We start from the raw sequence: 26,059 nt of genomic DNA, 5'->3' as shown, positions 1-26,059 counted from the left end.
ACCTTGGGGCCCCACCGGGCCACCCCAAGTCCATCCCCGGGCCATCTGTGTCCGGGCATGGCCCCTCTCCAGCCCGGGGGTGGGGTGGGGGGGCTGCCCGGCACCGCCTGGGTTCCAGGGGCCCACCCCCGCCCCCAGCGCCACCACCCCCACATTCTTTCTTTGTTGTGGAAGCAGCAAGGGGTGTAGGAGGCGGGTCAGGAGGAGTCAAGCTTTAGAAGATGGGCCCCAGCTGCTGAGCTGGCCTCCAGGATATGCCCGAGGGGACGAGAGGGCCTCCTCCGCCGTCCCCCCCCTCCCCCCGCATAGGGCCCCCCCAGGCCCGCTAGGACTCCCTTCCCCCAAGCAGCTGGGCGGAGGAGGGGCGGCCACGGAGGGCCTCCCAGGCCAGGAGTGCTGGCGCCAGGACGCCAGGGTCCTGCCACATGGCCACCACATGTCCCTGACAACCAGTCCCCAGCACCTTCTCCTCGGGCTGCGGGGCCTCCTCCCCCGCCCCCCCATGCCTCCTCTCCTCTCTGCTGGAGAGGGTGCAGACCAGCCCAGGAAGTGGGGAGGAGCCCAAGAATCAGCACCCCCTCACTGCCCCCTCCCTCACCAAGGCCCCCTCCTCCAGCCCTCCTCAGAGACAACTGGCAACTCCAATGGCAGACTGGTTACCTGATTCTTTTATTTAAGAAAAGTGAAATATGCGGACCTGAGGTGAGGCAGCTGGCCGTGCCCTCTGCCTCAAAGGCACAGACCCGGCCGCTTCTCTGAGGTGCAAAGCTGCTTCTCGCCTGCCCTGGGCCTCATAGCTGCTCTCCGGCAGCCTTTCTCCACCTGAGTCCCACCTCAGGCCCTTCCTCTGCCCCCCACCCTGCCGGGGGTGCCCCCAGTCTCACTTCGTCATAGCCTCCCCACTTGACACAGTTTTCACCTGTGATTCCCGGGGGGCTGCCCTGGCTGGGAAACGCTGCTCTAGGACCACGGGGTGGGGAGAGGACCCAAGGTCCTTTCTGAGGGAAATTCCTGAAGAGAGAGCCCCCTGGGGCAGCAGTGGTCAGGGCTCAATCATGGCTGTCTTGGGGCAGGAGGAGCAGAGCAGGGGTGCTGTTCGGGCTGTGGGGGACCCCCACCCATCCCTGCAGGGAGAGTTCAATGTCAGCTGCTCGAGAGGTCCATGGTGCTGGCACTGAGGCCTCGGGAGACCTGAAACAGACAACACCACCCCATCAACCCGGGCCTCAGCCCCCCTCGCCCCTGCCCTGCAGCCGGCCACCGCACTGCGCCAGTCCCTCTTGGGGCCTTGGGTCAGGGCCGTAACCTCAAGCCCAAACCAGGGCTCGTCTTCGCCTCCACTAGGACTTTCCAGAAGGCTAATCGGGTGGACAGGGTACCTGGAAGAGACCCGTAACACTGGCACGGGCTTGGACAGCGCTGGTTATCCGTGGCCATCTCCCCCCCCAACGTGAGGCTGGGTTTAATGCGGGCCCCTCACTTCCCCCTGCCCGATCCCCCAGGGGAGGAAGGGCAGTCTGCCCGGAGCTCCGGAAGCACCCATTCCTTATTTGGGGTCTCCCTGGGGACGCAGCTCGGGCACCACACCCGCTGAACATATGCTCCACGGAGCCACTTCGCCTCTGAGCATCACTTCCTGCTCCTCTCTGATGTTCTCCATTGACTGCAGCCCTTCCTAAGTGCCCTCCGCTGTAACCCCTGCTGCGTGTCTGAGGCCAGTTCCCCTGCCGGGCTCTGCCCCCAGGGGCCCCTTCTCGAGCCCGCTGGGCTCTCCCTGGCGGCTCCTTGCTCACCTGCAGGGGTGCTGCATTGGGCTGGTTCAGGTAATTGAGGGAGGCTGCCCGCTTCATGTTGCTGCTGCAGTGGAGAAACAAAGAGCTGAGGTGTCTTTCTTCCCCTTGAGTGGCCCCAAGGCTGTAGGCTGCACCCCACCACGCAAAATCAAATTACACCCTCCCCACCATGCAAACACCCTACACAGGGATGTACATCCCACCTCATCCCCTGCCAGTCACAACACACAGACACACCAACAACCCCCCACAGACACCCCAATATCCACACACACACACACCAATAATCACATACACACCAAATAACTATTAGACATACACCTCCCCAGTAACCATACACACAACCTCAATAACCACACCCCCAAGGGTCACACACACGCGCGCGTGCGTTCAAAATATCCACACAACCCCAATAACCACACATACATACACACCCACACACACTAATAACTAGAATCTCCTCGGGGGCCTTTCCCCTCCCTGGGTTGTTCCCGGGTTCCCTCACTCTGCCTATCCCGTTGGCCACCTCCGGCTCTCCCCCAGGACACTGCCCTGTGACGGGGTCCCGGGCTCCTGCTTGCCTCCTGGGCCGCGTGCCCGTCCCTGGGTACCTGGAGGGCCTCGGCTCGGCGCCCTGGAGCTTCCTGACCAGGAGCTCACTGCTTCTGCGCAGCACATCCCGGATCCTGCCCAGAGAGCCGCTCCTCTGCAGGGTCCCGCTGCCGTCCTGGGGTGGGGACAGAGGCTGAGGGGGCTGCCGCAGCCGCGCAGCCTCTCCGGCAGGCAGCCCCTCCCACCGGCAAGCCTGGCTCTCAGAGAGACCCTGAGACGTGGACTCCGAGGCGAGCGCGGCCAGCACAGCCCCTGGTGCTGCGCGGACAGTCTCAGAGTCTCTCGGCAGCCGCAGGAAGGACGCAGGAGAGATCCAGGGGCGAGGACCCGACTTACCCCTGACCACTCCACAGCCACAGAGGCGTCCTCCCCTCTCTCGAATTTCACGCTGCCCACTGGGCCCTCCTGGGAAGCCCGTGCACCGTCCCCCTCCCCGAGCAGCTCGGCCACCTTGGTCTGGCTGATAGGGTCAGTGCCCTGGAAGGGAAAGGGAGATGCTGGCCGCCCACTCCCTAACTCACGCCGCAGGGCTCCACCAGCACAGCCAGAGAGGTTTCCCAGGAACTTCCCAGGACACACCCGTTAGAACAATACTCACCTTCTCCACAAGCAGTGCTTTCCAGACTACGTACCTGGAGAGGACTGTTACAGGGGCCACCGCCAGCAGCGCTCGGGGGGTCAGGCAGTTTGGGGGAGTGGTCTCAGGGCCTCCCACATGCCACATGCCCAGCCCTTGATGTCATTTTAGGCACCGTGACTTATACTACTGTTACTGGTGGCACTTCACGCATACAACATTGTGACACCACACACTCCACGGCTGCAACCAGGAGAATGTCCTCCCCATGCCAATGCCCCCCCCTTCCCGGGAAGCTGGGTTCTGTAGATTGATCCTCATCAAGGCATATTTCTCTCTAAGTCACAGCCCACACTGAATCGGTTCTGTGAATCACTAGGGGGTCAAGTGTAGCAATCTGGGGGCTGGAGCGATAGCACAGCGGGTAGGACATTTGCCTTGCACGCGACCAATCTGGGTTCAATTCCTCCCAGATTCCCAGCATCCCATATGGTCCCCGAGCACCGCCAGGAGTAATTCCTGAGTGCATGAGCCAGGAGTAACCCCTGAGCATCGCCGGGTCTGACCCAAAAAGCAAAAAAAAAAAAAAAAAAAAAAGAGTAGCAGTCTAAGACCCTATCACTCATCACTCACGCTTCTCCCCAGGAGAGTCACCAAAGGCAGTCTGAGAAGGGACAACACTTTAGGGCCAGAGCGATAGGACAATGGGGAAGGCGTTTGCTTTGCACACCTGGCTGGCCCGGATTCCATTCCCGGCAACCCATATGGTCCCTCAAGCACCACCAGGAGTAATACTGAGTGCAGAGCCAGGAGTAACCCCTGAGCATCACCAAGTATGCACCCCCCAAAAAAAAGAACACTTTCCTATTTTTTGTTTTTTTGGGTCACACCCAGTGATGCTCAGGGGTTGCTCCTGGCTCTGCACTCTGAATCACTCTGGCAGGGTTTGGGGGATCATCTGGGATGCCAGGGATCGAACCTGAGTCGGCCACATGCCAGGCAAACCTCCTACCCACTATACTATCACTCCGGCCCAACACTTTCCTTTTAAGAGTCCCACTTAGGGGCCAGAGAGATAGTACAGGGATTACAGTGCTGCTCTGCATCCTGAAGATCCAAGTTTCGAATTCCTAACACTGCCAGGGGTCACTCCAGAGCAGAGCCAGGAAGTAGCCTGAGTTCTGCTGGCCCCAAAACAAACAACCGAAGAATCTCATTTAGTGGGGCTGCAGTGACAGTACAGCAGGAAGGGCATTTGCAGTGCATGTAGCCGACCCGAGTTGAATTTTAAGTATCCCATATGGTCCCCTGAGCCCCACCAGAAGTGAATCCTGAGTGCAGAGCCAGGAGTAAACCCTGAGCATCACTGGTTGTGGCCTCCAGAGTCCCATTAAGTGAACTGAACCTTGAACTTGAGATCCTGTTCAAAAGACAAGCATCCCCATAAGTCCCCACAAAAGGTGGGCAGGGGTAAAATGTAATTTAAAAGTACAGGGCAGGGGGCTAGAATGATAGCACAGGGGTAGGCCTTGCATGCGGCTGACCCGGGTTTGATTCCCAGCTTCCCATATGGTCCCCTGAGCACTGCCAGGGGTAATGCCTGGAGTGACAGTACAGCGAGTAGGGCATTTGCCTTGTACGCAGCCGACCCGGGTTCGGTTCCCAGCATTCCACATGGTCCCCCGAGCACTACCAGGAGTAATTCCTGAGTGCAAAGCCAGGAGTAACCCCTGCGCATCACCAAGTGTGACCCCCCCCCAAAAAAAAAAAAAACTACAGGGGGGCTAGAATGATAGTATAGCCAGTATGGCGCCTGCCTTGCAAATAGCCAACCTAGGTTTGCTCCTGGCACTGCACATGACCTCCAAGGCCACCAGGAATGATCCCTGAGCACAGAGCCAGGAGTAAGCCCTGAGCATAGCCACGTGTGCCCCTACCACAATAATAATAAAATAAAAATAAAACTGCAGGGCCAGAGAAATGTACAGTGAGTAGTGTGCTTGCCTCCATGAGGCCAACACAGATTCAACCCTCAGCACCCCTGTTGTCCCTCAAGCACCAACAGGAGTGATCTCTGAGCACATCCAAGTGTGTCCCCAAAACAAAACAAACCACCGCCTGAGGAGGGCCAGAGAGCCAGCTCTAAGGACTGGAACACAAGCTTTGCGTAGCCTGGAACAGCAACGAGCACTGCCGGGTGTGGTCCAGAAGCAACCAGCACAAGAGGGTCTCACCTTCCGCTCCCTGTTCCCTCCGAGTCGCTCCAATTGTTCTTTGGAGACTCAGACATCCCCGTGGTTCCCCTGGCCCAGGCTACCAGGGGGTTACCATCCCTCTGCGCTGGATGCTGACCTGTTTCCGGGAGCGCAGGGCGCACTCCTCCAGGGTCTCGGCAGCCTCCAGCTTGCCCTGGCGCCGGTACAGAGCTCCCAGGTTCCTCAGTGTGGTGTTCACTGTGGGGCTGCGGAGGGTGAGAGCAGGAAGCTCAGGCAAGAAACGGGTGTTTGTCCTGCACACGGCTGACCCGTGCCAGCCCTGGCACCCCAGGAGCACCGCCAGGAGTACCCCCTGGGCATTGCTACCAGGTATGGTCCAGAAACAAATTAAACAGAAAAGAAACAGGTGAGTCGGGGCCAGAGAGATAGCACAGTGGGTAGGGAATTTGCCTTCCACGTGGCTGACCCGGGTTCAATCCCCAGCATCCCATATGGTTCCCCGAGCAGTGCCAGGGGTAATTCCTGAGTGCAGAGCCAGGAGTAACCCCCGTGCATTGCTGGGTGTGACCCAAAAAGCCAAAAAAAAAAAGAAAAAAGAAAAGAAAGAGGCGAGAGAGAGGCCACAGGGATGGTGGGTGGAATCCTCAGGGGGCTGAAATCTGAGTGTGCGTGGAGGACATATCGGGGGGGCGCTCACCTGCTCACTTTGCAGGCCTTGTACCAGCCTCCATACTCAGCATAGGGGGTGCCAGCCTCTCGGTGCCGGCCCTGCGGGAGGACAGGGAGGGGAAGCCAGACACGAAAGGGCCAGTGATGTCGAGGCACAGGCTGGCAGGGCAGAAGGTGCAGCTGGACTGGGGAAGTCAGCATGCACGTTGGGGGAGGGGAAGGGAGGAGTCGGGCGGAAGCCCTGGGTGCCCCAGCACCCGGTGACCCAGGCTGGTGCCCTGCTCACTTTGCTCATTTCTTCCCGCTCCTCCGCATGCATCCAGATGGGCTTGTGGTCATCTGGGGACGACAAGGGGACACAGAGGGGATGGGCAGTCAGGTCTGAGAACGAGGAGCTGGACACAGCGTGGGGGCAGGACACAGAGGTGACGGGACTGGGCTGAGGGGCTTGGCCTCCCCTGGGTCTGCGAGTCTCGCCCTCCTGCTGCCCCGCCCGCCCGGGCCTCGGCCCTCACCATCCACAGATCCAAACTCCTGCACGTGGGCTCGGGTCAGGATCTCTTTGTAGAGCATCTCGGCCTCAGCGTACTTGCCCTGCTTCAGGTAACAGGACGCCTGGGGCAGAAGGGGACGGCAAGAAAAGGGCGCAGGTCAGAAGACAAGGTCTCAGCCAGCCGCAGGGATTCCTACTTCTTCAGTATCTTTCTCATCTGGTCACCCCTGGCGGTGATCTATGCTCCGGGGCCAGGGGACCTCATAATGCTGAGGACTGAACTGGGGCTGGCCACCGCAAGGGTCTTGCCCCCACCCCGTGCTATTTCTCCTGCCCTTCTTGGTCTAACTTCCCTAAGAGACCCTCCTCTCACTTCCTTTTCTACTTTTGTTTTTTGGGGGGCCACACCAAGGAGGTGCTCACTTGTGGGGCTGGGGGACTATAGTATGTGGTACCGGGCATTGAGTCAGGCCCGCCACATGCAAGACAAGCTCCAGACCCACTGTCCTATCTCTCCGTGTCCCCCCTCCTTGTAGATCTGGGTCAAGAGTACTCTAGTCTGCTCCCCAGAGGCGACAGACGCTCTCCGTTCCCGCAGAGGGGGCCCTGGGATGGAGGTGAGGGCCACAGGGGGGTGGTTTGGCTGGGGCCACTGACCACACCTCCCCACCCCGCCCGCTTTGCCCCCACTCCTTACCAGGTTGTTCTTCGTGCGGGCCACATTGGGGTTGTCCAGCCCCAGCTGGCCCTCGTAGATGGCCAGCGCCCTCTGATAGTAGCGCTCCACGGCCTCGTACTTGCCCTGGTTCTGGCACAGCAGGGCGAGGTTGTTCAGCTGCTTCGCTACATCGGGATGGTCGGCGCCCAGCACCTGCAGGGGAGCAGAGGCATGCCAGGGGCCTGTGCCCACGGGTGCCTGCGGCCAGGCTGGCAGGTGCCTGCTCACCACTCACGCTCACGCGGGCCCAGGAGACAGGGACTGTGGGGTGGAAACAAGGCGGCAGGGATGGGGGGGTGAGGGATGAGGCTGACTGGAGACGCCCGAGGAGGGGAAGCAGGGGTGGGCACCTTCTCTCGAATCTCCAGTGCCCGCTGGCACAGCGGCTCGGCCTCCTTGTACTTGCCCCTCTTGCCATAGAGCACGGCGAGATTGTTCAGTGTGGCAGCCACCTGGAAGACAGGCCCGCCCCATCAGGCGCAGGTGAGGCTGGCTGCAAAGGCCCTGGAGAGGCTGATGGTCCCCACGCGGCCCCCACCAAGGCCCAGGGAAGTGGGCTCTGACGGCCAGCCAGAGTCATGAACTGGAGACTCTGGGTGGAAGGTGGTGATGGCGCCCTCTAGGGGATGTTGAACTGTCCCTGGAAGGCTGAGAGTTTGGTTTTGTGTGGGTGGCCCTCAAAAGACTGGGGGCACTACTACTTTTAGGGGAGAACGTGGTCTCTGCATATGGAACACCTCTGCTATTTGGGGCAGGGGGGAGTGTTGGGGCCACGATGCTCCAGGCTTACTCCTGGCAGTGCTCAGGGGACCTTATGGGATGTTGGGGATCAAACTTGGATTGGTCACACGCAAGGCAAGCGCCCTCCCTGCTGCTGTACTGCTGCTCCAGCCCCACCTCTGCTAATTTTGACGGTTCTGTCAAACACTCAAACGTTGAATATAAGTTACAGCTTGCGGCAGGATATTGCGTCTGGAATTTTATTTCTATATTTTGGTTTGGGGGACACCAAACCAAAATATGCAGTGTGGGGGCTCCTTCTGGCTCTGTGCTTGGGAGAGGCTCCTGGTGGGGCTCAAGGGACCATACACGTTACTGGGGTCCCAATCTGGGCCCCCATAGGCAAAGCTGTGCTAAGATGGTGCTAAGAACCATGCTTTTTTTTTTTTTTTTTTTTGCTTTTTGGGTCACACCCGGTGATGCACAGGGGTCACTCCTGGCTCTGCACTCAGGAATCACCCCTGGCAGTGCTCAGGGGACCATATGGGATGCTGGGATTCGAACCCGAGTCGGTTGTGTGCAAGGCAAATGCCCTACCCGCTGTGCTATCACTCCAGCCCTAACCATGCTTTCTAAGAAACATCATCCCTGCGTATCACACGTCCAAACACAGGGCACAATTTTCAGTCAGCTTATTTATAAAAAGAAAATTTTAATTCTCCCTCTGTCCACTTGAACAGTTTATAGTATACTGTCCCTAAAATTAGATACCCTGTATTGCCCACATCCAGACACAAAGACATGGAATCTGTCCCTGTTTATCTAACACTGGATAATAGGTCTTTTTTTGTTTAATTGGCTTCTGGGTCACACCTAGTGATGCTCAGGGATTACTTCTGGCTCTGCACTCAGGAATTGCTCTTGGTGGTGCTCAGGGAATCATATGTGGGGTGTGGGGCGCGAACCAGGGTCTGCCACTTGCAAGGTCCTACCCATCATACTATTGCTCCAGCCTCCAGAAATCAGTCTTACACCTAATCTGTCATTTTCTAGCACTATTTTTTCTTGTGGTTGTCCTAGAGATGGAATCCATCTACAGTGAGGCAACATGCTCTTCTTCTGTGTCAGCCACATCCCTGGCCTCTAGTGCTTCTTTTTCTTCCTGACTTTTGTTTTCTGGGCCACACTTTGTGATGGCTCAGGGTTTACTCCTGGCTCTGCTCAGAGATCACTTCTAGCTGGACTCGGGATCATATGTGGTGTTGTGGATTGAACCCAGGTTGGCCATATGCAAGGCAAGCACGCTCCCTGCTATACTATCACTCTAACCCTGTGTTTTTATTTTAATGTAATACGCATGCTATTTTACTACAAGTGATACCCTTAATTTTTAAATTTATACTAATAGGACACTCAACATTTTTTTGAAATTATATGTATAGACTACATGTCCTGGGAACTAAATTTTAGGAAGATATTTACTAAAAAAAAGGCATTGGATCTCATTTGACTGAAAACCACTCGGCTTAGAACTCCTGGAAGGAGGGAGTGGGGCTCCTTCTAGTGCAAAGTGGGTGGGCTGAGGCCAGTAGAGGGACAAGTTATGGGAAATTAAAAGTGCAGGACGGCTGGGGAGAGGGCTCGGAGGACTGGAGTACACACTTTGCATGTGGGAGCCCTGGGTTCTATCCCTGCCACTGTTTGGACCCCAGCACCAGGCCAGAGGAGTTTCCGAGCACCACCAGGTGTGGCAAAAAAAGAAGAAAGTGTCCCGGAGAAGCAGGGCGAAGAGGACTCACGGCAGGGTGGTCGCGGCCCAGAGTGCTCTCCCGAATGCTGAGCGCGTCATTCAGCAGGTGGGCAGCTTCCTTATACTTATTCTGATCCCTGGAAGACAGAAATGAGCAGAGGTTACCCGAAACTCCATCCCCCACGCCACAGCTTGTGGAAGGACTGAGGCACAGTTAGGGCTGGGGAGACTCTCAGGAGGAGACAAAAGGATGGGGTGAGCACAGAGTGGCCAACACACACACCTCCAGACGCAAAGCCCCCAGGCCCTAGGAGAGTCACAGTCACAGGTGAAAGCCATGGAACGGGGTGGGGGCTGAGTGCGAGAGCACTGTTTGGCGGGTCTGGCTTTATCCCAGGAGACAGAGGGGAGGGAGAGACTGGCAGAGGAAACACTGGCTGGATATTCTGAGGCTAAGACTCCGGTTAGGAAGAGCGAGAAAGCGCCCTGGCGGGGCATCCCCAGAGACCCGCAGAGAGATGCAGGCGGCACTCACCGATACACCAGAGCGAGGATGTTGAGCATGGTGGCCACGTCAGGGTGGCCACGGCCTGACGTGCGCTCCAGGTCCTCCAGCGCCTGCTTGCACAGTGGCACAGCCACCTCATAGCGCCCCTGGGCCGCGTACTGGATCACCAGGTTGTGCAGGGTCCGCAACCGCGCCGGGATCTCATAGCCGCTGGGCTGGCTGCCCTGGCCTCGAGACACTAGCCCGGCCCAGAGAAAGAACAGGAGCCACCTGACGGCCACTCCCTGCCGTCCAGTCCAGCCTCCCCACCTGCCATGGAGCGTGAGTCCTGCCCAGGCCTGCCCTGTGCTGGCTCCCACTTGAAGCCTATCTCAACGGCTATTCTGTTGTCCATTCCCAGACGCTTAGGCCCACCTTCATTCAAGTCCGTTCACTCACTCAACATGCATTCACTCACCGGGCAAAACCCAGGGGCAGTGCCAAGGGAACAAAGATAAAGATCTGGTTCTTTCCCTTAACTCACTTCCGTCCCTGGGACAGTCTCCCACAGTCACAACCCGAGACCCCTCTCCCGCTCCCTCCCCCTGCAGAGTGCCTGGCCCTTGGTAAATGGAGGGGCTCAGAAAACCCCGAACACCAGTTTGCCCCATTCCCTACCTCCTGAGGAGGCAGGAAACCCCTTCCTGAAGAGAGGGGGCCGCCTCCCACTACACCCTTCAACCCCCCTTGGGTGGACATACGGCCATTGCTGGCGTCTTCCTCCTCCTCGTTGGGGAACAGGTCATCCAGGGAGTCCTTGGTGGCTTCACCCTCCTTCTCATCCTGGAAGGGAAGAAACGGGTTGTTGGTTCTGAGCTCTCGCCCCTCATTGTGATCACCGACAAGTGGCACTTAGAAGGGGGCCCAAGCGATAGTCCAGCAGAGAGGGCGTTTGCCTTGCATGCAGCTGACCTAAGTTTGATCCCTGGCATCCTATATGATCCCCAAGCACCTCCAGGAGTAATTCCTGAGTGCAGAGCCGGGAGTAACCCCTTTGCATTGCTGGTGTGGCCCCAAAAGTAGAAAAAAACAAACGCCAAAAGCGGCATTTACAAGACCCTTAAGATCAGCCTCAAGATCAAGCTCTAGTTTACAAAGACGTGATGCTCTGGCCATAGCTCCCGATTTTTCCTTCATTAGCCGGTGGTACTTCCGTCCATCCATCTGTCCATCTGTCTTGTCTGTCTGTCCATCAACCCTAAGCCCCCCACCCTACTGCCCAACCTCCACTGCTCTCCTCTCTGCTCTCGTAATGACAGCCTGTGCCAAGAGTCCTATGTTTACACTGATTACACGTCTGTCCTGTCTCCTGAAGGAGAGCGACGATGGTGTCTCATCTGACTGACACAGGCCAGTGTCACCTTGGACTTCGGGTCTAACCGAGTCCCACACTGGGCAGATTCGTTTCGCCCCGTAGGGCACAGCAGCCAACAAACACCTCCAGCCCTCCTGCCCAGCTGCACCAGGGCGTCCTGAGCCATTCGCCCCACTTTCCTGGGCGACACCCCTTCTCTGGTCTTTCTTCGGCCATGACAATCCATCCCAACTCCTCACCCGTCCAAATAAGGAAATGCACCTACGTCTCCCCGGCTCTGCACCCACGGCCTCTCTGACCCTCTCTCAGGCCAGGCACAGGCCCCGCCCATCTTCCTGGAATTCCTCCCACACTGAAAGCCACTCAGCTGGCACCAAGCACTGGCTGTTTCTGCTGTCACAGGGTGTTCCCATGTGTCAGTCTTGTCCCCACAGCGCCACTGTAAGCTGAGAAGGCAGGAACACTCTCAGGGACCCGGGTCGCTGAGTGCAAGGCCAGTGCCCAGTCACTGTACTGTACTATCACTCTGGCCCTTGCTTCTGCTTTGCTTTTGGGGCCACACCTAGCGGTGCTCGGGGGTCACTCCCAGTAGTGCTCTCCATATGTGATCCCAGAATTTGAACCCGGGTTGTACGCAAGGCAAGTGCCTGGCCGCCTGTACTGGTCTCTCTAGGCCGTCTTTCACTGAATCTTGACATTTCTCCTACATCTTCTAAACACTGCCTAAGGTACCAGACATAGACATGCGCTGTTCAGTTAAACTTCATTTTGAGAGTAAATCTTAGGAGGGTCTTGCTCAACTGGGGTATGTTCCCCTAATTATGGCATTTAGGGCTGGGGGTTCAAATCATCCAGGTGCTTATCTGTCCCGCCCCCTCCCAGGCCTGTAACTGGGAGAGCAGGAACTCTGCCTTCTCCCAGAGCAGTGGCCGGTACCTGGCATACAGGTGTGTGGCTTTCTGTTTGTGTTGTGTCTTGTTTTCTTTCAGGGGCTGGATGTGACCACACCCAGCCACACTCAGGGCTAGAAGTGACTTCGGGTGGAGCTCAGGAGACCGTATGTGGCGCTGGGGGTCAAACCCAGGTTGGCAGGGCAGGAGGCAAGGCACCCTGTGTCCTCTCTGGTCCTATCCTCATGGTCTTTTGTTTGTAATTTGTTGTCTGGGGAAGGGACCTCCCAAGCGATGTTCAGAGAGGTGAGCGGCACCATTTTTGGTGGCACCCAGCCCAGCTGTGTAGCCCCAATGGCTCAGTGCTTGGCCCCAGAGATGCTGCTCAAGTCCAGTGGTGTCTTAGAAAGCCACCAGGGCCATACCTTGAAGGTGCTGGGGGGCCGTGCGGAGCTGAGAACCAAACCTGGGCCCTCTGCATGCAACGAACATACTCTAAGCATTTGAGCTGTTTCCCGGATCCCTAGAGTCATATAATTAAATGTTGACTGAAGCCAGCAAAATGGCACAAAGAGTTAGAGTGCATGGGTTTTTATTTGTTTTTACTTGTGTTTTGTTTTTTATTTGTGTTTTGTTTGTCTGGGCATCACATCTAGACTTTCCTGGCTGTATGCTTAGGAGTCACACTTGGCAAAGCTTGGGGAACCACCCATGGGACCCCGGGATCAATCCTGGATCAGCTTCCTGTAAGGCACGAGCTTACCTGCAGCACTATCTCTTTGACCCTGGAACGAATGCTAGGCATGCAGAAGCCCTGGGGTTCTTTTTTTTTTTTTTTTTTTGCTTTTTGGGTCACACCCAGCGCTGCTCAGGGGTTACTCCTGGCTTTGCACTCAGGAATTACTCCTGGCGGTGCTTGGGGGACCATATGGGATGCCGGGGATCGAACCCGGGCCGGCTGTGTGCAAGGCAAACGCCCTACCCGCTGTGCTATCACTCCGGCCCCCTGGGGTTCTTTTTTGTTTGTGTATGAGGCCTTGATTTTAAACTTTATTTTATTATTTTTTTTTAAGTCTTTTAGGTCACGCTGGCGATGTTCGGGGGTTACTCATGGTTGTGTGGCTGTGCACTCAGGAATCACTCCTGGAGGTGCTCAGGGGGACCAAATGGGATGTCGGTGATTGAACCTAGGTTGGCAATGTGCAAGGTAAATGCTCTACTGCTTTACTATTGCTCCCGCCTTGTTTTAAACTTTTATTCAAGTTGAATAAATGAAAATTTGAGTCTATACTTTAGGCAAGGCTCTACGTAAGGTTTCTAATCTCCCGAGTATTAAAGAGCTTTAGATATTTAATGATTATTTCTTGGCTAGAAGACATTTTTGTTAACTTTGTACAAGACAACATCCAAAATGACTAATGGATTTATGAAGTAATGGCCCTAAGAGGGTGCTTATACTATTTATGGGAAAATGATATTTGTAGAATTACACAGAAGTTAGATCAAGGTAGAGATTCACCTACTCCAAATGAGTACTTTGATTTTATAAGCTATGGATAATGCATACTTGCTTTTGAAGTCACGTCAGATGAGGTTGACATAGTTACTGAGAGTCTACTGTAAAAATGAAATTTGGCATTCCAATCAGGTGAAGTCTTCTAACTTAAATAATTTGGGGGTTCAATCCTGGTAGCATGGAGTTCCCCCAGCAGCATGCCAGCTGAAAGCCCCCTGAGCACCACTGGGGCAGCCCCCTATGTTGACGGGATGAGGGTTTATCACTTGCCCCTTGCAGTCATCTGGAGCTGGGGTCGGGGCCTGGAGCCTGGTGTCCAAGCGTCTGCAGTGCAGCCCAGCGGCTGCGACCCCAGCCCCACCACCCCGCCCAGCGCCTCCCTGCGCTCACCGCCGAGTGCCCGTCCTCATCGTACTGCCGCAGCTGCCCCAGGAACTGCAGGTGCTTCTTCTCCTCCTCCAGCTGTGCCACGGCCTGCTCACTGTGCTGGAGTCTCTGCTGGGTACCCGCCAGCTCATCCCGCAGCCACTGGTTTTCCTGGCACAGCCGCCGCACCTGGGCCCGGAGCTTCTGCTTCTCAGACTCCACCGTGCTCAGGTGGTTGGCTAAGGCCAGCATCACCTGGGAGACAGCAGGCACATCGGTGAGCACCAGACTCTGGATGGGAAGCTTCAGGGAAGCACGGGGCAGAGCAGGAGGGAGTGAGCAGACTGGTGGGGGTGGGAGATGGGGCTGGGAAGCAAGGGCTCCCAGACAGCGTGAGGACCAGAAAGAGCACTCAAGTGCTGAGCACAGATTTCGCATGCAGAAGCCCCAGGTTCAATCCCCAGCTTGGCATGGTGTCCTTCCTAAGAACTATTAGGAGTGACCCTGGAACACAGAGCCAGGTGTAGCCCCCAGACTAGATGAATCTAAATGTGCCCTGAATCTAATTTTCCTCCTTATTCTCTGCCACTCCCCTAGCCGGCCAGGGCGCTATCTGTTTCCATCTGGGAACACAACAATCTTCCTGATTCTCTGGGTTTGTTATCGCTTTTGTTTACTTCTGGTTGTTTGTTGTACTTTGCTTGTTTTGATTTTTGGTTTGGGGGCCACACCCAGCAGCGCTCAGGGCTTACTCCTGGCTCTGATCAGGGATCGCTACTGCTGGGCTCAGGGGATCACATGGGGTACCAGGGGTTGAATCCAGATTGCCTGCATGCAAGGCAAATGCCTTACCTACTGTACTATCACTCTGGGCCCTGTTTGTTACATTTGCAAAATTTTTTTTTTCAAGGGGTGGAAGCCAGGGCCTCCTGCATGCAAGCCAAGCACACACTCTACCCTGAGCCTCCCCCTGGAATGCCGCCTGTGTACACCCACGTTCCTTTAGATTCTACAGTTCTGACTAGTGCTTTGCAACGTTTCCCTCAATTGTGTTCCCCTCCCAACCTTGTCTTCTTCCTATTCTATGCTGCCCCCCCACAGAAAAAAATGTTCACCTGTGGTCCCCTAGGAATATCGTGGATGGATCTGCAGTGGAGGAACACTGGTTTAGAGTCTCTTCTCAAAACATCGGCCATGGCTTGGCACCACACCTAGCAGTGGTCAGGACTATTCCTAGTCCTTACAGTGCTAAGGAGTGACTCTGGTGAGCCTGAGCAAGCACATACGGTGTCAGGAACTGATGTTGTTTTTATTGTTTTTGGACCACAGCCGGCAGTGCTCAGAGCTGACTCCCGGCTCTGTACTCAGGGACCACTCCTGGGGGCATCTGGAGGACCATGCAGGGTCCTGGGGGTCGAACATGGATCAGCCATGTGCAAGGCAAGTGCCTTACTTCTTTATTACCTCTCCAGCCCCTAGATGATGCTTTTAAAGGGATGTTTGACCATATCATTCCTCAGGCTTGACCCAGTCTAACAGTTTTCATCTCACTCAAAGTAAAAGCAAGTGCTTATGAGTTCTGCATGATGCCATCCAACCCCATAATTCCTTCAATGGAATTTTCCATTTTATTCCCCCTTTCTCTTTACTGCAGCTATCCCGACCCCACCGGAGCTCCAGATCAAGGACTTCAAACTTGCTCTGTGCTTTGCTTAAGATGTTCTCCCATCTGATTCAACTTATGCCTTTGTCTTCGATTTTTTGCTCACAAGTCATCTTTCTTATGAGGCCTTAACAAAAACTAAATCCTCTTGTGGCTGGAGTGATAGTACATCGAGTACAGCGCTTGCCTTGCACACAGCTGACCTGGGTTAGATCTCTGGCACCCTCTATGGTTCCTTCAGCCCCGCCAGGAGTGATCCCAGAGTGCAGAGTCAGGAGTAAGCTCCAAGCACTGCTGGGAGTGGCCCAAAACCCAAAAATAAAAATTAAAAAAACCCCTTCATCCTCTCCCCATACTCTCTTACCCCCACTTCCTTTTTCTTCCTTTTGGGGGGGCGGGGAGGGGGACACCATGTGGCAGGGGGGGCGGGAAGCTATTCCTGGCTCTGTGCTCAGGGATTTGATCTAGAGTGGGCTGCATGTAGGTCAGCACCTTACCTCCAGCTGCAGCCTTCTGACCCTTCAATAAATATTATCTGCCTCCCCCATCTAAAAGTGAACTCTAGGAGACAGAGCGATGATACAGCAGGTATCATCGTAGGAGGGCGATTGCTTTGCATGCAGACAACCCGCATTTGATTCCCGGCATCCCATATGGTCTGCCGAGCACTGCCAGGAGTAATTTCTGAGTGCAGAGCCAGGAGTAACCCCTGAGCATCGCCAGGTGTGTGGCCCAAAAACAAACAAATAAAAATTAAAAAATTGAAAAGTGAGCTCCAAGACAGCCTAAGTGTTTGACCTCTGGGCTGTCGTACCTGGAGTGCCCAGAACACGCCTGGCACATGGGGGCGGGGTTTAACATGCATGCACCAGATGAATAACAGCAAGAACCTGGGACAGGGTCCCCCAAGCTTCCAATGAGACTAGGGCTCCTCCACCTCCTGCGGGCCTCTGGGCACTCTGTCCCTCCCACTCACCTGGGCCTCGCTCAGCCCCAGCTCGATGTTCTCCATGGAGCGGCGCAGCTGCCGAGCCTTCTCGTGCACCAGCCCTTCCTCATGGCCGCCTTGCTGCAGACACTCGATGGTCTGGGACAGGCTCTGAAGCACTGCTTGGTGTTCACTGTGCAGCGCCTCCAGCCCTTGGCTCACCAGCCGGGTGCTTCCCAGGATCTCCTCCTGGCTGAGCCGGTGGCCCACAGCCTCATCCCGCTGCCCCAGCACCAGGCCCGACATCCTGATGGGGGAACTGGACTGGGGAGAAACAACAGAGCTCGGATGGGGTCAAGATGGCAAAGACAGGATCCCTGGTCAGGGGGTGATGGGGACCTAAGTGTAGGAAGGACAGAATGTGGGTGGCCCTGGGGTATAACTGGTGAGTGACCAGAGGGGGAAAGGAGCTGATTAAAGGAAAGTGTGTAAGTGTGGGGGGTAGGGGGAGGGGGTGCTGGTGAGATAGAACTGAGGGTAAGGCATTTGTCTTTGATCCGGGCACCCCACCTGCCAGGAGTGATCCCTGAGTCCAGAGCCACGAGTAAGCCCGGAGCACAACTGGGTGTGGCCTCCCCAAATTATAAATAAATAAAAGTAGGGAGCAGTCAACACAAAGCAAAAGCTAAGGTAGTGGGGCCAAGAGTGAGGGAGAGGAATGGGCTTGAAAGAAGGAAGATGATGAGATGCAGAACAGAGGGATTCAGAACTTAGGGACAAGACCCACCCGTGGTGTGGCTGTGACTCAGAGCACACACCTTGTACACCTGTGACCCTGAGCTTGTCCCAGGCATAGAGCGGCCCCCAGCAAGGCCACCAGAACATAAGCAGGAGTGACCCCAGGCCCTGAGCACCATAATAAGCACAGCCCTCGTAACAATAAGAGCAACCAGAAGGAACACAGAATATAAGGATGGAACAGAAAAGGAACTGGAGTGAGCACCTGAGTTAGAGAAAGAAACCCAGGGGCCAGAGTGACTTAGCACAGCAGGTAGGGCTTTTGCCTTGAGCTCAGTCAAACTGGGTTCGATCCCTGGCACCCCATATAGTCACCGGAGCACCGCCAGGAGTAATTCCTGACTGCAGAGCCAGGAGTAACCCCTGAGCATCGCCCAGGATGGCCCCACAACAAACAAACAAAAAAACAGAAAGAGGAAAAGGAACCCAGATGTGCACACTGTGAGGGACACAAAGACTATTTAAGATGAGCCACAAAAGGCACAGGATTAAGACCTTAAAGTGGACGGCAGATGGGCAGAACGTAGCCAGAGGTATTGAAAAAAAATATGGATGGAACAGGTTTCAAAGTTAAACCAGGAAAAGGAGCGAAGGTACGAAGGGATGAAAATAGGAGGGCAGGGCACACGGCTTATCTGTACAAATGCAAACCCCGCATGCCTGCAAGAGACCATGAGACCAGGGTGCGATTTCCACCCCCTCGCCTCCACCCCTCCAGCCCCAGCAGAAAGCGGAGTGGGGGGGAGGGGGAGAAACTTTCATTGCAAGACCCACAGTAACCCCCACCCCAGCCCCAACTCTCCCCCAAGGCCCAAGATCTCCCGGCGCTATCGCCCACGCAGGTGAGTCCCCCGCGTCTCTCCAGGGCTGCTCGGCCCTGCTCTTAGACCGCGGCGCAACGTCACCCGTTGGGACCCACCCGTTCCAGCTCTCAGGCGGTCTTCCTCCCCGCCCCCCCCCCCCCGACCCGGGCCGCGTCTGCGCCCCCAGGCCTCTTACCAGCTACCACGCTCGGGCCGGACGGAGCCCGGAAGAATCGCTCCCGGCCGGCTCTGCGCAAAGTCCAGGAGTCCAGCGTCCCCCCCTGCGCTCGCCGCTGCCCCGCCACCCAGCGGCCCTGGCACGGAGCCCCACCCTGGGCAAACAGCCTCCCTCCAGCGACAGGCCTCCGGAGGCGGCCGGCGCGGCTCCGGGCCCCGGGCCGGGCGCGACTGGACCTGCGGGGCGCGGGAGGGGCGTGCCGGGCCGCGCGGCGGGGAGACCCGGTGGCCGCGCGGGCGCCGGCTGTCACCGCTGACAGGAGTCACCTTAGGGCGCGCGCGGCCGCGGGGTCACGGGGCGCGGGGTCCCGGGGGGGCGCAGGGGGCGCACGGCACGGCCCGCGCGGACGACCCAGACTGCGGACCCGGCGACCCCGAGGTCACGGAGCAGCGGGCGGCGCGGGGGGCGGGGCGCGCAGTCCGTCGGTCCGTCTGCGGGCCGGGGGAGGCGGGGTTTAACTGCAGGCCGCCCCGAGGGCCGTGCGCTCGGTCAGAGCGGCTTTGTGCCTCTGTCCGCGGACACGGAAATCAGAGGCGACGGGACCGCAAGCCCGGGCCGCAGGAAGCACTTCAGAGACTCACCTGCAGTGTGTCCGTCCGGCTGCCGCCCTGGCTGATACTGCCCCTTTAAATCCATCATGGCTACCGCCTGAGGCAATTGTTTTGACGGCTCTCGGGGGCGTGGTCTGCTGATCATCACGTGGTGCGAGCGGCGCGGAAGGATTGGCTGGGTCCATGCGCGAGGCGGGGAAGGAGGCGGGCTAAGCCTGCGGGGCCTCGGGTTGTCGGCCCGCCTCTTTTGACGTTGTTTTAAAGCGCCCGGCGGGCGTCACCCGAGGGCGCCGGGAGACCTGGCCGAGGGTGATGGTGGCGTGCTGCGCTTAGTGGAGCCGGGTCGTCCTCATGGCGCTGCGGGGGCTGGCCCGCGCTCTGGGCGCTCTGAGTCTGGCTCCCCGGGCCGTCCAGGTAATCTTTCATACCCGGGAAGCAGGCTAGGCGGTTTGCGTTCGCGCCGCCGCAGAAAGGGCGCCCGGGAGGCAGGCGGGCTGCGGGACTCTGGTCCGGAGTCGCGTTCTGCGGTCTCGAAGGCCCGTGACCTTGACCAAGGCACGCTCAGCCTTGCCGTCACAGGGTGTTGGGGGCCCTCGGACGGGATGTTGGAGGTGAAGGGTGCTCTACAGATCACCGGTCGCCCAGGTTTCAGTGATACCTGGTGTTTGTGGAATGCCTAGCATAAGCCAAGTCCAAGCACAGGGCATTTTTGTTTTTTTTAAAGCAACGCTTCCCAGGACTGGAGACATAGTACAGCGGGTAAGGTGCTTGCCTTGCACGTGGCCCACCCGCCGTCTCTCCCCCGCACCCCAATAGTTCCCTCGAGTCCCCGCCTGGAGTGAATCCCTGAGCACAGCCGGGTGTAGGGTCATGCCCCCCACCAAAAAATAAATCCGATAATCTCCATTTGAGCCGAACAGTCTACCTTCAAAACCTGGACTAGACGTGGGGTCAGATAATACAATGGGTAAGGCGGCTTGCCTTGCAGGAGGCTTCCTCGGGTTGGATCCTCCACATTCCACGTGGTTCCCCAAAGCCACTGGAGTGATTCCTGAATGCAAAGTTGGGGTAACCCCAGAACATCACAAGGTATTGCCCAAAAACCAGAAACCTGGACTAGATGTGTGTGTGTGTGTGTGTGTGTGTGTGTGTGCGCGCGCGCGCACGCGTTCATGTGCACACACAGTTACTAAGTGACAAAAATGTAGTTCTAAGTCTTGCTCGTTTGGGCCTGCTAATGTTTGAAAGATGCACAAACCTGGACTAGAAGTGTGTGTGCGTGGTGGGGTGGTGGTGGCGGGAGTCGTTGATAACAGAAGAGTTCATGGGTAAGTCTTGCTCATCCTGACCTCTGAGGCTGCTGGTTCAGTTTAGCAGATAAATACCTGAAATTCCAAACAAAATCATCCTACTCTGAGATTCTAGACATACAGCAGAAAACAAAATAAGTGATCCCTTTCCTTGCTATCTGATAAGCTCCCCGGAAACATAACATAGACAAGTAAAAGGCCTTGGGGCTGATGGTGATGTGTATATATGTAAATGTTCTACAAAATGGAATTTTCTTTTCTTTTCATCACCTGGTGATGCTCAGGGGTTACTCCTGGCTCTGCACTCAGGTATCACTCCTGGAACTATATGGGATGCTGGGGATTGAACCCCGGATTGGCTGCGTGCAAGGCAAATGCCCTCCCCACCGAACTATTGTATAAAAAAAGAATTTTTTTTTTTCTGGGTCACACTCGGCTCTTGCACTCAGAAATTACTCCTGGCTCTTGCACTTCTGGCTCTTGCACTCAGGAATTACTCCCTGGCGGTGCTCGGGGGACCATATGGAATGCTGGAAATCAAACCTAGGTTGGCCGCGTGCAAGGCAAACTCCCTACCCGCTGTGCTATCACTCCAGCCCACAAAAGGGAATTCTTTAGGAAAGGGGAGACCCATTTAAAGAACTGGAGTTCAGGCTTGGCAGGCCAGTATCTCATAGCCTGAACATTCCCAGGAGCAGCCCCAAGCACCACCAGCTGTGGCCCAAAAGTACCAAGGGTGTTTGGGGGTGTTGGGGATTGTTTAGGAAAGGAAAAATTTCTTGGAGGAGGAAGGTTTTGTGCCACGTTTTAAAGGGAAAGGCTGGAGTGGGCTGGACACGTGCTTTACATGCAGAGGGTCAGGGTTTGATTCCTAACACTTTATATGATCCCCTTAGCACTGCCAGGAGCAATCCTGAGCACTGAGCCAGGGGTGACCCTAGGGGTGGGTGAAGCCTCCTCCCCCAGAATAGAAAACAATTTTGCACCCGGAGAGATAGTACAACAGGTAAGGTGCTTGCCTGGCATGCGACCAACCTGGATTCAGTCCCCACTAGCCCCACCAGGAGTGAGGCCTTTGCTCAGCAGGGGTCGGTCTTGTACACAGCTGGGTGGGACCCAAAAGCAAAACAATCTGGGAAGAAGATATACCAAGAGGAGATATTCCATTGGAATGCTTGACAGGTAAGAGAATAAACAGAGAAGAGGTCATCAGCACACGTGCACCTGGTTCAGCACTGCCTGGCAGTGGGCCGGGGGAGCTGGTGGACAGCTGAACAGCTCCATGAGGAAGCCGGCTCCATGCAGAACCCGCTGTTGCCATCCCCAGTTCCTCTCTGATGCTTCTCTGTCAGTCAGCCTTCCAGTGAAACAGCCTCTGCTTCTCTCTAGGTGCCACACAGTGCCGTCCTCCAGCCGCCCTCCGCCCTGGCGCTGCCCCCCTCTCGCCCATTCCTTACCTCTGCAGCCCTTCCTGCTAAGTTGGGCTCCTGGAAGAGCCGTACCAAGTATACGGTCATGCCAGTGAAGATGAGGAAATCTGGGGGCCGAAACCACACAGGTGGGAGAACTGAGCAGTAAAGGGGAAAAACAGGGTCAGGCCCCAGGTCTGCTCATTGATAAGCTTCATTGGCGAGAGAGGTGTAGTTAAAGGGCATTCATTGCATTGCCCTCTGTATATGGTGCGTGTGTATAAACCACAGAGCAATTTGGTTTTGCTTTTGGTTTTGGATTTGGGGCCACACCAAATCCTAAAGTGCTCACGGTTTACTCCTGGCTCTGCGCTCCGTCATTGCTGGCAGGGCTTGGCCCTATATCTAGGGCCAGGGATTTGAACCCAGGTCGGCACCTTCCTAGCTCCAGTATCTCTCTGACTTCCCAACAGGTGTTTTTGTGTTGTATTTTGTTTTTGGGTCACACCCGACAATGCTCTGGGGTTACTCCTGGCTCTGCACTCAGGAATCACTCCTGGCGGTGCTCAGGGGACCATATGGGATGCTGGGAATCAAGCCCAGGTTGGCCTCATGCAAGGCAAATGCCCTACCCGCTGTGCTATCACTCCAGCCCCTAACGTGCTTTTGAAGATAGACTAGGGAATTGAAGAAAACTGATGTAAACCAAAAGTGCCACATTTTTCTTCAACTCTTTTTTGTTTTTGGACCACACCTAGCGGTGCTCAGGGCTTACTCCTGGCTCTGTGTTCAGATAGGGGATTGAACCCAGGTCAGACATATGCAAGGCAAACAACCTCCCTCTGAACTATTGCTCCAGCCCCCACATTTTTCTTCAGCTCTTATAAAAAAATTCAGAAGTTGGGTGCCAGAGCGAGAGCATAAAGGGTAAGACATTTGCCTTGTATGTAGCCAACCCGGGTTCAATCCCCGGCATCCCATATGGTCCCCCAAATACTACCAGGAGTAATTCCTGAGTGCAGAACCAGGAGAAAGCCCTGAGCATCAATGGGTGGGCCCAAAAACAAAACAAAAAAAAGGAAGTTTTACCTGGAAATATGACACAACTCCACTGTTATAGTTATGAGGATTATTTTATATATATATAAAAAACACATAATTATAGGATTTTTGTTTTTGGGGGGTGGGGGGCCATACCTGGTGAATGCTCAAGGGTTACTCTTGGCTCTGCGCTCAGGAATTACTCCTGGTGGGTTTGGAGGACCATTGGAATGCTGGTGATTGAACCCGGGTCAGCTGTGTGCAAGGCAAATTGCCCTACTCACTATGCTAAGACATATAATTATGTCTTAATTCCATTGTCATATAATTATGTTTGTACCAAGCTTCATGTCATCATCCCCAATTATCAGTATGCTGTGAAGATATTTTATCCTAGGGGCCAGAGTGATAGTACAGTGGATAGGGTGCTTGCCTTGCATGCACATGACCTGGGTTTGATCCTGACACCCTGTATGGTCCCCCAAGCCCTGCCAGGAGTGATCCCTGAGTGCAGAGCCAGGAATAAGCTCCTCTAGGAATTATCCCTCAGCTCAAAGCCAGGAATAAGCCCTGAGCACCGCTGGCTATGACCCATAAATGCAAAAAAAAATTTTTTTTTTTGGCTTTTGGGTCACACCCGGCGATGTACAGGGGTTACTCCTGATTTTGCACTCACAAATTACTCCTGGTGGTGCTCAGGACCATATGGGATGTTGGGAATCAAACCCGGGTCAGCCGTGTGCAAGGCAAATGCCCTACCCGCTGTGCTATCATCGCTCCAGCCCCTAAAAAATATTTTTTAATTTAGCTTGTGTCCTAATGTTGGGAAGCATTGTTCTATGTTCGGATGGGCCCATTCCCAGTGCTGGGAGCTGATTCATCTGATGTGGGATGTCCTCACATGTCCTCACCACAGGCCGAATCCAAGTGCACGGGATTGGTGGGGGCCACAAGCAGCGTTATCGCATGATTGACTTTCTGCGGTTCCGGCCCGAGCAAGAAGCCAACCCAGGGCCCTTTGAGGAGAAAATCATCACCGTCCGCTATGACCCCTGTAGGCAAGTTGGGCGCTGTGATTACGCTGTGGCTTCTCAGAGGGGATGGGACAATTCGATCCACTCACTCACCTGGCCCCTCACCCTGAGCAGGTCAGCAGACATAGCTCTAGTTGCTGGAGGCAGCCGGAAACGCTGGATTATTGCTACAGAAAACATGCAGGCCGGAGATATAATCCTGAACTCGAATCAGATAGGCCGAATGGCAGGTAAGGACACGGCACCCAGGGGTGTGGGCTGTGGGCACGAGTGTTCCCTGCTGACAAGATTCTGTCTTTCAGTTGCTGCTCGGGAAGGGGACGCACATCCTCTTGGGGCCTTGCCTGTGGGGACCCTCGTCAACAACGTGGAGAGCGAACCAGGCAGGGGGGCCCAGTATATCCGAGCCGCAGGTACAAGGCAGGGAGCAGCATAGGGCCTCCAGAGGCGTGTGAGGGTCTGAGACTCTGACCCCATGGGTTCTCGTCCTCTGCCACATCTCTGCTGGCAGAGGACAAGAAGGAAACTGAAGGGGGCCATCGAGATAGTAGTGAGGAAGGCGCTTGCTTTACACCCAGCTGATGAGGGTTCGATCCCCGGCATTCCATATGGCCTCCTGAGCACCGCCAGGAGGGATTCCTGGATGCAGAGCCAGGGGTAACCCCTGAGCTTTGCCAGCTTTGGCCCAAAACAAGGTTTTTAAAAAAGAAGGAAATTGCAGAAGCAGTGCTGGGGTCACCCCACACTTTCTGCTTCAGTCTGGTCTGCAGGGCAGAATGTGGGATTGGGCCTCTGGGAGGGTCTGTGGAGGATGCAAGGCTCTCTCCCGTGCCCAGGGACCTGTGGTGTCCTGCTCCGGAAGGTCAACGGGACGGCCATCATCCAGCTCCCTTCCAAGCGACAGATGCAGGTGTGTGACTCCCTGGGCAGGGCGTGGTACAGGAGGAGATTTGGGAATAACTTGGCCTGGCCTGCAGAACTCCCTTAGGGACTGTGTCCTGCCGAGGGCCTTCCTGGCCCATCAGCAGCATTATCCAAGAGGGGACAGAGGCGTCTTCGTTTCTTGTGGGGAGGGGGTTCTTTATTTTTCACCTTTTTTCTGAGGGGGGCACACCCAGCAGTGCTCCGGGGTTACTCCTGGTTCTACATTCAGGAATCACTCCTAGCAGTGCTCTGGGGACCCTATGGGATGCCAGGAATCACAGCCAGGCTGTGTGCAAGGCAGACACTGCTGCACTATTGCTCTGGACCCTGGTTTTCACCGTCTTTAAATGAATTAAAGTTGTTTTACAGTATTATATAAAATTTCCTCTCAAGGGCCTGGAGAGATGGCCTAGGGGTTAAGGTATAGCAACGTCAGTAGGATCCCTGGCACTACATAGGGTCCCCTGAGCACCTCCAGGTGTGGCCCAAACCCACCTCTCTTCCCCCCTAAAAAGGGAAAAGGTATGATGTCATTTAAGAACATGTTTTCTGGGGCAGGAAGATGGTGCTTGTCTTACGCACAGCCTTCCAGGTTCAGTCCCCAGCGCCACTCATGGTCCCCTTGAGCACCTGTAGGACCCATCCCTGGGCACAGCTGAGTGTGGGCCCCTCACCCCCTCCTTTCTTCCCTTTCACCTACTGCACTACCGACACTGGGACTGAGTGATGCTTCCCTGTGCCCTCCCTCCCAATGAAGCAGGCGCTAAGATTCCCGAGATCTGGGAGCGTAGGCCTGCCCCATCTCCCAGTACCCCCCTCACCCATTCCCCCCACACCCCCGCGTGCCCCCACAGGTCCTGGAGACGTGCATAGCCACAGTGGGCCGAGTATCCAACGTTGATCACGACCAGCGGGTCATCGGCAAGGCCGGCCGCAACCGCTGGCTGGGCAAGCGGCCTTCCAGCGGGCTGTGGCATCGCAAGGGGGGCTGGGCTGGCCGCAAGATTCGGCCGCTGCCCCCCATGAAGAGTTACGTGAAGCTGCCCTCGGCGGCCGCCCGGAGTTGATAAAACGCCCTAATAAAACGACCCCTTACTTGCCTCTCCGTGCTTCTGAGGGGAGGGCCGGGGAGCGGGGCCCCCGTGGGTCTGGGGGGCGGGGGAGAACGGACACGCCGC

General features: G+C 56.0%; 2 protein-coding genes across 5 annotated transcripts; one reads left to right on the top strand and one right to left on the bottom strand.

The window, feature by feature from the left end:
• Positions 1 to 650: 650 nt before the first annotated feature.
• Positions 651 to 19,333, bottom strand: KLC4 (kinesin light chain 4). Of its 3 annotated transcripts, none has more exons than XM_055134398.1 (16): positions 19,194 to 19,332; positions 16,822 to 17,097; positions 14,207 to 14,437; positions 10,797 to 10,878; positions 10,084 to 10,294; positions 9,598 to 9,685; positions 7,429 to 7,530; positions 7,058 to 7,231; positions 6,383 to 6,482; positions 6,154 to 6,206; positions 5,896 to 5,966; positions 5,335 to 5,443; positions 2,742 to 2,882; positions 2,405 to 2,520; positions 1,794 to 1,857; positions 651 to 1,191 (listed from the first exon to the last, which is right to left on the bottom strand). In XM_055134398.1, exons 2-16 carry the CDS (start codon positions 17,077 to 17,079, stop codon positions 1,144 to 1,146), a joined length of 1,848 nt encoding a protein of 615 aa, XP_054990373.1. In that variant the 5' UTR covers positions 17,080 to 17,097; positions 19,194 to 19,332; the 3' UTR covers positions 651 to 1,143. The 3 variants fall into 3 exon arrangements, with proteins under 3 accessions (XP_054990373.1, XP_054990375.1, XP_054990376.1); XM_055134400.1 differs by lacking the exon at positions 19,194 to 19,332 and adding an exon at positions 18,571 to 19,000; XM_055134401.1 differs by lacking the exon at positions 2,742 to 2,882 and having other exon boundaries at positions 19,194 to 19,333.
• Positions 19,334 to 19,351: 18 nt separating this feature from the next.
• Positions 19,352 to 25,981, top strand: MRPL2 (mitochondrial ribosomal protein L2). 2 transcript variants are annotated; one of them, XM_004605928.2, is made up of 7 exons: positions 19,352 to 19,577; positions 21,863 to 22,031; positions 23,840 to 23,981; positions 24,072 to 24,187; positions 24,260 to 24,370; positions 24,794 to 24,867; positions 25,736 to 25,981. In XM_004605928.2, the coding sequence occupies exons 1-7, from the start codon at positions 19,515 to 19,517 to the stop codon at positions 25,946 to 25,948; spliced, it is 888 nt and encodes a 295-aa protein (XP_004605985.2). In that variant the 5' UTR covers positions 19,352 to 19,514; the 3' UTR covers positions 25,949 to 25,981. The 2 variants fall into 2 exon arrangements, with proteins under 2 accessions (XP_004605985.2, XP_054990380.1); XM_055134405.1 differs by lacking the exon at positions 24,260 to 24,370.
• Positions 25,982 to 26,059: the final 78 nt, after the last annotated feature.

This window comes from Sorex araneus, chromosome 4, assembly GCF_027595985.1.
Source record: "Sorex araneus isolate mSorAra2 chromosome 4, mSorAra2.pri, whole genome shotgun sequence".
Taxonomy (NCBI): domain Eukaryota; kingdom Metazoa; phylum Chordata; class Mammalia; order Eulipotyphla; family Soricidae; genus Sorex; species Sorex araneus.
The sequence above is the reverse complement of the archived record's forward strand: the minus strand, read 5'-3'. Positions and strand labels throughout refer to the sequence as shown.